This window comes from Perna viridis, chromosome 6 (genome assembly GCF_037379345.1).
Source record: "Perna viridis isolate PV_CMFRI_1.1 ecotype Kerala chromosome 6, ASM3737934v1, whole genome shotgun sequence".
Taxonomy (NCBI): domain Eukaryota; kingdom Metazoa; phylum Mollusca; class Bivalvia; order Mytilida; family Mytilidae; genus Perna; species Perna viridis.
Window position 1 is genome coordinate 5731294 of NC_142450.1, and position 10354 is coordinate 5741647.

The 10354-nt window shown below is 32.0% G+C and overlaps 1 protein-coding gene across 10 annotated transcripts in view; it reads left to right on the top strand.

The window, feature by feature from the left end:
- Nucleotides 1–7924, top strand: part of LOC148613342 (centrosomal protein of 57 kDa-like) — a 35472-nt gene extending 27548 nt beyond the window's left edge. For all 10 annotated transcript variants that reach the window (XM_088586697.1, XM_088586703.1, XM_088586699.1 and 7 more), the window contains 5 exons: nucleotides 604–681; nucleotides 1826–2011; nucleotides 3136–3332; nucleotides 3887–4031; nucleotides 4574–7924. In XM_088586697.1, coding sequence (XP_088442823.1) covers nucleotides 604–681; nucleotides 1826–2011; nucleotides 3136–3332; nucleotides 3887–4031; nucleotides 4574–4870 — 903 coding nt within the window. In that variant the 3' untranslated portion in view covers nucleotides 4871–7924. The remainder of the gene's footprint in view (nucleotides 1–603; nucleotides 682–1825; nucleotides 2012–3135; nucleotides 3333–3886; nucleotides 4032–4573) is intronic.
- Nucleotides 7925–10354: the final 2430 nt, after the last annotated feature.

A 10354-nucleotide genomic window follows, 5' to 3' on the forward strand; every position in this document is an offset into this window, starting at 1 on the left:
CGAAATTATTGCCATGAAAGTAAAATGAATAAGAAATAGATAATTCACCAAACAGTTAAACTTTTCAGCTGAACAGTAACTAAATTGCTCTGTTAAGGAGGAGTAGTGATTGATTTAATAAAACCCCTAAAATTAAAACTGGTTATATTGTAGTTACCAGTGTAATATTTTTACCCATTATGGTGTCATGGCTTATGATCATTTATTCACTTACTGTATTTTGGTGTGTATAATGCACAACTTTTATATAGAGATAATTTCCAGAGAATGGGGGTGAGTATTATGCATCAATATATAAGATTTGGCCAACATCTATATGCACATTATACACACCAAAATACGGTATTTATAACTTTTTGTTAACAAAAAACATAGGTATTAAACTTAAAGAACAATTTAGAAATATGACTTATAATGAACTGCAATCTTTATTAATTAAAAACGAGTTTTTTGCTTAGAAAAAGTTCTAATAAAAACTAGCGCATAAATTGCAGATCTAGAGTTGACTTATTTTGAGGGTTGTAATAAATGACCCAGACCCAAGCGTCTTTTACAGTATGTCTAATGGTAGACTTCTCAAACAGAATGAATATTTTGTTTCAGAACAAAATAAGAGAGTTAGAAGACAAATTACATGAAGAAAGACATCACAGAAGACTGCTAGAAGAAAAAGCTATTGAGGTATGAGGCAAGATAAAGTGAGTTATCAGTCAAAAAACAAAAAAAACAAAAAAAACTGGCAACATTATTCTTTACAAATTAAAATAATGAAACAGGCTTCACATCTTATACCTGCTATAAAGTTTTAAACATACATGTACGTGTTTGTGTATATTTTTTTATACCCTGCCACATAAAGTCCCAAGGTATTGCTTGATACCCTAAGAAAATTTGTGTCTGTCCATCTGTCCTTTCCCAACAGTTTCCAGATGATAACTTAAGAACCGATTTATGAATATTTTTTTTGAACTTTGTGCAGTTTTTAAATTTTATAAATTGCTGGTGAAGTGTAATATTACTGCCAAAGTGCTACACATGAGAATCATAGTTTGCAACTTACAATTATCATGTTTTCAAGTCAAGATTGACATGTGTATCAAGTAAATTATCATATGAATTTAGCATCATATGATTGTCATATGTGGCACATTTGGATATGTACTGTAATTGATATTATAAGTTATCTACGTTAATATCTGTAGATATGGAGATTTTAACTCCCTGAAGTACCCAAGTACGCCCTGAGGCAAAGATGATATTAACATGGATAACAATTTTATTCCCTGGTCTTTGCCCAAATAGCAGCATTTAGGGACAAATTGAAACAAGTGTGTGACGTTTTTCTTACCCTCAGTAAACATTAATATGAAAAAATATTCAACATTTATCTTCCAAAATAAGAGAAATTAGCCAACTTCAATTTTGTGGAGAACGTCATACACTGCAATGTCACAAGGTGAAATGTCGATGGGGGACATTTTCATCAAAGCACAGAAGATGAGGATATTACAGGGTTTCATGGAATAAAATGGTAAATAAATGATGAAGTTTAATACCGTAACAGACATAAAAGTGCTTCTACAGAATTCATTTCTCGTTGAAAACAAATAGAAAATGGAGTAGAAATCACAGAATACATATGTGCATGACTTTCCTTGTGGCAATAGCTAGGAACGTCCAAGTATATTGATTAGTAACACTGATGTATATGGGGTTTTAAACACATGTGCCATCAACCAATCAAAATCTTAAATTTTAACAAAGCTGGGGATAAATTCTAATATCAACTCTGTGTTTGTTAATGTTGAAATTTTCTTTTTTTTAGTTAGAAACAATGGCAGCTACCAACAAGATTTTAATGGATGCTGATGTAATATCAAACAAAGCCAAACCAAAACGAATGGTGAAAAAGAAAAAGAAGATTGTTACCAAACCTAGTAAAAGACACTGCTCAGATCCAATGAAACATTACAGATTAAACCTAGCTGAAATTCCTTTTGTGGCTGGCACTGTAAGTTTATAATAATTTACCTAATACAAAGACACTGAATTGAAAGTGTATCTGCAGTTTTCCTTCTGATATGACATGCTTCAAAGGTCTTTAGACTTCAGCCTTGCACTCTTATTTCTTACTTCATAGATAAAGTTTTACTACATTTTACAGACATCACAACAGAATTTTACTCCATAACAGTTGCATTTTTCTGTCTCTTTTAAAAAATATATGGAAACTAGTCCTCTTAGATAAAAAAAAAATCAAATAGACTCTATTTTATCGTTTTTCTGATTTATTTCTTAATTTTGTCACTTATTTCAGTTGTATTGTTTTGGTGCATGTAAAAATCTAAAGTTCTGCTTGTGTTCATGTACATTTTTTTTACTAGAATACTTTAAGCATAAATCTTTGGTTAAAAAGGAAAAGGGAAACTAATTCATTCTTTAATACAACTTTCTGAATAAATTTGAGTTAGCATTTGTGATAACTGAAGTACCTCACATATTGAACAAAAATCAAAATATTGTAATGAATTGGAAAATATGATTTATTTTCTAATATCACATAGAATTTTGTATGTTTTCTGTTTTTATAATGTCTTATGAGTGTACTTTTGTCTGAGGGCTACTGATTTTCATGGTGTTCATAGTTTGATATTACATTAAATGTTATTATCAACATGCATTCACTACCAGGGGTTGGGAAGGCAAGGGACCATGGGTTGGGAAGGCAAGGGACCAGGGGTTGGGAAGGCAAGGGACCAGGGGTTAGGAAGGCAAGGGACCAGGGGTTGGGAAGGCAAGGGACCATGGGTTGGGAAGGCAAGGGACCAGGGGTTGGGAAGGCAAGGGACCAGGGGTCTGGAAGGCAAGGGACCAGGGGTTAGGAAGGCAAGGGACCAGGGGTTGGGAAGGCAAGGGACCATGGGTTGGGAAGGCAAGAGACCATGGGTCATTTGCCTTTCTAGCTAGAAATGACCCCTTCATCTGAAAGAATACTATATGGTTTCTTACCAAATGGCCCCTCCAGATTATGAATATTTTGAGAAATCCTGAAAATGGCGTCTTCTCAAAATGTTCTTCCTAACCACTGCACTGCATATATTTTGTTCTTATGTTTACCCCTCATTTCTATTTCAGTCATTAACTCCTAGTCATTCAGTTGGTGGTAATGTCCAGAGAGTTCTGGCTCTAATGAAATCACATAACACTGCCTTGTGTTCAGAGATGAGTGAAAGATCAACAAGTCCATCCTCAGGGGAAAGTAACGGTAGTCTTGACAATGACCTTGCTGACCTCCTGCTTCAGTTACAGGATGAATTTGGTCGAATGAGTTTGTATGTGTACTTGGTGTACTTGTCTAAAAGAAATTTTAGATGAATTGTCTTGAAGAGATTGTGCGGGAGGTTAACTTCATTATTAAAATCTTTAGAATAACTGCAAATAACAAAACAAACCAGTATAGGTGTTTGTCAGAGATGCAAACTATCCCGGACATACAGTATTTCAAGACTAGATTTTTGGTCTGGATTCAGTTAAACAATGTTATTTGTAGATTTTGGAGAATCAGATGTGGATGTGATAGTCACAAATTGATTCCCTAAAATTTACAACATCATCTAGTAAAACTTGATGTTACAACAAATGTTGCATTAGAATTTGCTATTTAATGTTCCAGAGTAAGTTGACAAAAACAGGAATATTATTCTAAAAATACCAAAATAAAAAAAAAAATCCTTTTATATTTTAGTTGGTTTTCGTAATTAAATAGTTGGGTTGCAGTCTCACCTATGGCCCTTATTTTTTTTAAGAATACACTAGCAGCAATAAGTTGTTCGTATCTTTACAAAGAATTATTCTTTTAACATGTACACTTTTCTCTATTGATCAGTGAACATCAAGAAATTTCTAATGAAATAAATGAGGCTACAGATCCTAAAATTCGAGAAGATTTAGAACGAGAATTAGAAGCTTTAGTTTCCAGGATGGAGGCCAAAAGTCAGCAGATTTCCAAAGTTAGAAAACATCAACAAAAGGTAAGAAAAAAAAACTTTATTAAAGGTATTTTCTGCTTTATTATTAACAGATGAAGTTAAGCAAGACATTGCATATTGAGTACTGCACCAATAACACAAATTTCCTGCTGTCATACATTCCGAAGTCAAACAAGAGCATTGAAGTAGATCATTTATATATAGGGTCATTAGATATGCTTCAGTTTATTTTGTACCCTTTATAACATGAGAGCAACCAAGAAAATCAATGATGAAAATCAAAGGGGGTTGACGAGGAAAAATGGTGTTAACTTATTTCCCAACAACTCACACAAAAGAAAATCTTCACATTTTTTCAAAAGTTTAACTTAATAATGATTATTTAATGAGTTTCAATCATTGGAAATGAATTTAGGAGCGCAGTGTCTAATTGGTTAGCGAATTTGGACTTTAAAACATGCAGTCTGATACTGCTAATGGTTCAATGCCAATACATGTTTAGGTTTTAGAGATCTATTTCACTAAATTTCAAACATGAAACATACAATGGTGATCTCATGAGTTCAACTTTTATTGTTTTGCAGGTAGCAGATAAGAAAAAGAAATCAAAGAAACGTCCAAGTTCTGCAAAAAATCATTATACAAATCATATAGACTCTAAAGACACCACTCCTCGTACAAAATCCTCATTTTCCGATTATAGTAACAGAAATGGCGAGGTTGAAGTTACGACAACAATAAGGACAAAGGGGTCAAAAATAAATGTTCGTCCGCCGAGTGCACCAAGCGGCACAAGTGGTCATAAAGTGTCATTGAATGTGTTGAGAGACATGAAAAAGTTGCAGACGACATTACGGAAAGATGATCTAAAATGGGAATAGCTTATGTGATATTTGTAACCATGGTAACATGTATTTTGCATTTTAAATACATTAATAGTTTGTAACTTGAAATTTCACCATAAGCCACGAAGATATTATTACCATATACCTCAATGATTAAGATCATATTCATGGAATGATATAACTTCATAATAAAAGATAATCGTTGAATACCCCCTTAGGTTGATCAGTTTTCAAGAAACGAAATATATACAAGTTTTTGCTAATTGTTATCAAATTTCACAAGTTTAATATGAATCATAATTAAAGTTCTCAAAACAACTTTCATTTTGCCACTTACAGAGTTTCATATAAAATTTTGCATCAGTGCAGAATGAAACTTATGAAACAACTGTTTTAAGGTCATACAATGTATATGAAAGATTGCTAAGCATTACTTCAATTTTTAATCCTGTATGTATGTGTGTGTTTGGGAAAACTACAGGTATAAAGACAGAGTTCACCTTTAAAAAAAACTGTTATTTGGTCGTTTAATTACCAAAGTGTTTTTAAAAAAACTACCTAGTGGTATGCAATTATTTTCCCTTCATTTTGAACAATTTTTTTTTTTCATTATTTAATTTAATTTTTAATGCATTTTTAAAAAATAAGACTTTTTACCATCTTTTAGAACTAAAAGTCACCTATCTACTTGCTCATATTCAGTACTGTTGTTCTACATTGCACCAACAATGTATTAAGGATGGTCTGTGATTTTAATATATGATGACACTTGTCAGGTAATTATATACCAAGCAGGCAAATTTTAAATACACCAAATCAATGGGCTTTTTTTTTATTTTCAATCTTCATAGTTAACTTTTTGGGACAAAAGCCAGAAACTTTTAAATAATGACATTTTTCTTAAAATATAATTGGCTTTTTTTTCCACAATTTTGTAGAATTTGCACAAGCCTAAAACAAGTTTTTACTGGTCAGGGCCATCAGACTGTTTTATACATATAATGCATTCCCTAAAGCTTTATTTGAAATATAAGTTACAGCATTTCTTATTTTATTTTTAATATCATATTGAATTTTTGTTTTGATTTTTCATTCCAATATGTTATGTGCTTCCTATTCAGAAAAAGCAATGTTAAAATTTGCTGTTCGCTGATTTTATGACATAATTAACAATGTGATGGTAGTAGTAGTATCTCTTTATCCAGGGTTAGAAATCAAACCAGTATTATGTATTATATTGTTTGTACAAATTCTACATGGATTTAATTTATTTGACAAGAGTGCTGTCCACAGTGTGCTATTTTATTTTGTCCGAAAAATATTTTAAAAAATGAAACATTGTTCTGTAAAAGTTCAAAATTAGTTGAATTTTCTTTATGGTAATTCAAATACAGTTAGCTTGATAAATATTAAGGTACCAGTTTTTTAAACTGAAACCTCTAAACAGGAACCTTGTTATTATAACACTAACTGATTTGATTGGCTAATTTATAGACAACTACTTTATTTTTAAGATTTTTATTTTTTGTAAAAAAAAGATTAATAAAAAATACTTCTGCTTTTCAATTTTTCATCTATTGTAGTTTGTAAGGGATGTTGTGGGATTTTTGTTGAAGTAAGAATAGTGTATTCTGTGTGTGATGAATAAATGTATTATGTTGTGTGTTAGAAAGTAGTCGTGTAGACGGAGAGACATATAGAAGCTATGCTATACTCAAAATTATATTGTAATATCTACAACACACATAATGTATAAAAACTTCCAATACTACAAATTTAAGTTGATGATTGAATACATAAATTTACATCTGGGTCATTCATTTCTAACATTCACTTATAAGTTATATCTAAACACTAATATCATTGTTGTTGCTATATTAAAATCAGTTTTACCATGATTTTTTTAGTTGTACAACACAGGTTTAAGTTCCACACTTAAGAATCATATGAAGTGCTACACATGATTTTCATTTGAATCTAGCATGATATGATAAACATGTTTCAGTTAAGATACGATTATTTTATGAGTATTACATGATAATCATGTGTTTTCACAAACATGATTATCATATGGCAGCAAAGCCAGTATTTAAATATGACCATCATATGTCAATTATCATATGATTACTGTATATACTTTGGCCATTTTTGGCTGTGTAGTCCACTCCATATGGTTGACATTTTATTTTTTTACAACCTCTATCTCTAATTTATGCAGGAAAATATTATTGATGTAAAACATAGTGTTCTAGGATTCCTATTTCCCGTTACCCGGGACAAGTGAAATTTGGGTCAGTGAAAGTTAGGTACTTAGTTACACTTTCCGGTGGCAATTTGAAAACTTCATATGCTGTAAGGATTTGTTTCGTTAGAAAAGATGTCATTGACTGTGGGAAAATTGATTTTATATTAATTTTTCCTTAGGAAACCTCAATTTCTGAAAAATCCTAGGACACTGACTGTATTCTTGCATATTTCACAAAAAAAAGTTTTACTGACTTAAGCTAGTATGCTTATGTTGTTATTTTATCATTGTATCATTATCATCTTGCCCATTCATCTGATTGTCTGTGATGTCTTGGTTTTTAATGGATCTGTCATGTGTGTAAAGGCTGAGAGTATGTGATAAAAAAGTACACTAGATAAACATATTGAATATAGTCAGCCATTGCAGAAGAATACATATTTGTCCATGGTTTTTTTACTAAATTGCCTTCAACTGAATTAAAAATTACATTATTCAAATGGTAAGTTAATTGGGATTTTGGATACCTCTTTCCAATATAACATGTGACATGCTGTGACATGCCACATCTCTGGACTAACGATCACTTTTATATATAAATCTTTTTGTGAAATTTAACACACAAAGTTGTTCTTCAATAGTTTTTGAACTATTCTTCTCAGATATAAGGAAGAAATTTACTTGGTCTAAAATTTTCATCTTAGAACTCTCCATTTCACGAAAAAGAAACCAGCTTTAACACATATGGCAGATCTAATGTTTGTTGATTGATATTTTTTACTGTTACATGTACAGCTCATTTTTATACACCATGTAAATATGAATAAATTATATACAATATTTTACACCTTGTTTCATGCTTAGTGGAAAAGTGAATATTTTTTCTTCAGGCCTCCAAGTGGTCCTATATTTCCTATAAAATCCTTATACATTTGACAATTTCCTATAATATATGTACCTATATTTTTGCCTGAAAATGGCATTCTTCCTGTATTAGCCCTCAAATTTATAAAAAAAAATTTTCTCCTTTTTTTCTCACTGCATATTTTTAGAACAATGTACATATAGGCTTAGTTTTTCATCATCTCAACATGCTCATCCCCCACAAAAAAAAAAGAGGCTCCCAGGAGCCTGAATCACTCACCTGGTTAAATTTTTGCCTTTTAAGGGCAATAAACTCTTAACGAGGAGTTGTTAGACAATTTTGACTCCATTTGATTCACTGGACACATTTGTAAGCCTTATAATAAGGATCATTTCAGCAATTGAAAGCTATTGGCTAAACCTAACAGATTTGGAGATGTATGCAAAAATCTGCTGTCTGACCCCATTGTTCTATTTTTAGAAAAGGCAGCCATGTTTTTTTCAGCGATCAAAAATCTGTCATTTCGTTAAGGTTACCCTTTAAAACAAAAATGTCAACTTTCATTGAATTCTGTAGAGCAGTTTCTGAGAAGATTTTTCAAAGTAATAACATCATAAACAGAAAAAAAAACATCCAAAGAGTGCAATAACTCCAACATGGGTCAATAAATTTTCACCAAAATTTGACCACAAATAGATCTCTTCATGCTGAATAATTTTACCCGTGTCAGATTTTGGTTAAACCTAACTATTTTGGAGATATATGCAAAAATCTGCTGTCTGACCCCAATGTTCCATTTTTTAGTAACAGCAGTCATGCTTTATAACAGATCAAAAATCCAAAAGGTCATTTTGTTAAGGATACCAACTTTCATTGAATTCTGTAAAGTAGTTTCTGAGGAGAACATTTTTTAAAATAATAACATTAAAAACAGCAAAAAAAGTCCAAAAAGGGCAATAACTCTGACATGGGTCAACAGATTTTCACCAAATTTTGACCACAGATAGATCTCATCATCCTGAACACTCCCGTCAGAATTCGGCTAAACCTAACGGTTTTTGGAGATATATGCTAAAAACAACTGTCTGAGCCCTATGTTCTATTTTTAGTAACAGTGGCCATGTTTTTCAACAGATCAAAAATCCTCACATCAGTTCTATGCATGATACCCCAAGAAACTTTCATACCAAGTTTGGTTCCAATTGGTCAGATGGTGTCAGAAGAGAAGATTTTTGAAAGAAATAACATTAAAAATAGCAAAAAATTGTCGAAAAAGGGCAATAACTCCAACATGGCTTAGGTCTCACTAACCACTTCTAGGTCAAATGGCCACCCCCCTCCTATGTAGTACCAAAAACACACTGAACCTAGACATATGCATTGTAAGTGCATTATTTATTTGTATTATGATTAAAAGTAGTCAAAATAAAGCCGAGAATGTGTACTTTAAAATCATATATGTAATTAACTACAAAAGTATATGAATATTGTTTACATGTGTGAGTAATTTGCCTTCATGCTGTCAGTTAGCAGTACAGGTAAAAATGAGGATTTTCAGTATTATCTATTTAAGTAAATTTTGTGAGGAATTTCTACAATCATCGTACCATTAGCATAATGATTTTGGAAGTCTTATTTTCCAAGCTTTGCAACAGTATGCAACTTTAAGATGTCATTTGTCCTGGGAATTCACAGTGAAACTTCGAAAATTACTTTTTTAACATGTAAAGTAATGGAAACGTTAGAAGTGGTTAGTGAGACCTCAACATATCAAAATGAAAATTTGACAAGTAGATCTCATCATGCTGAACACTTTTACCCCGTCAGTTCTATGCAGGATACCCCAAGGAACATTCATACCAAGTTTGGTTCAAATTGGTCATGTAGTTTCAGAGGAGAAGAGTTTTGAAAAATTGTGAACGACGACAGCGGACGACGATGACAACAGACGCCAAGTGATGGCAATAGCTCACATAGCCTTCGGTTAAATGTATATACATGTACTATTGTTGTAGAGGGAAACCACTGATTTGTATGCAATTTCCAGTCTTTGTAAGTCAGGCAGACTTAGTAACCCAAGGGGTTACTTCAATTAGAAGTGGTTGCATGTTTGTGCCACAGAACAGGGACCTGTCAGGATCAGGGTAGCAATTTTTACCCTTGTCAACAACAGAATTACTCTTTACATAATTTTTATTACTGTGGAATGTATAAAACAACCCTGTGTTTTAACACATGTTTAAACAAACACTAATTAATGATGAAAGTATAACAATAGCAGTATAACTATTGAATGTCACTGACGGTATGATTTTCCAGGGCAGGTTCCACTTTGACCACCATAATCAGTACATATATACCAATTTTTAGCGGAGTAACCCTCTGGGGTTAATAATCTTTCTTAGTACTA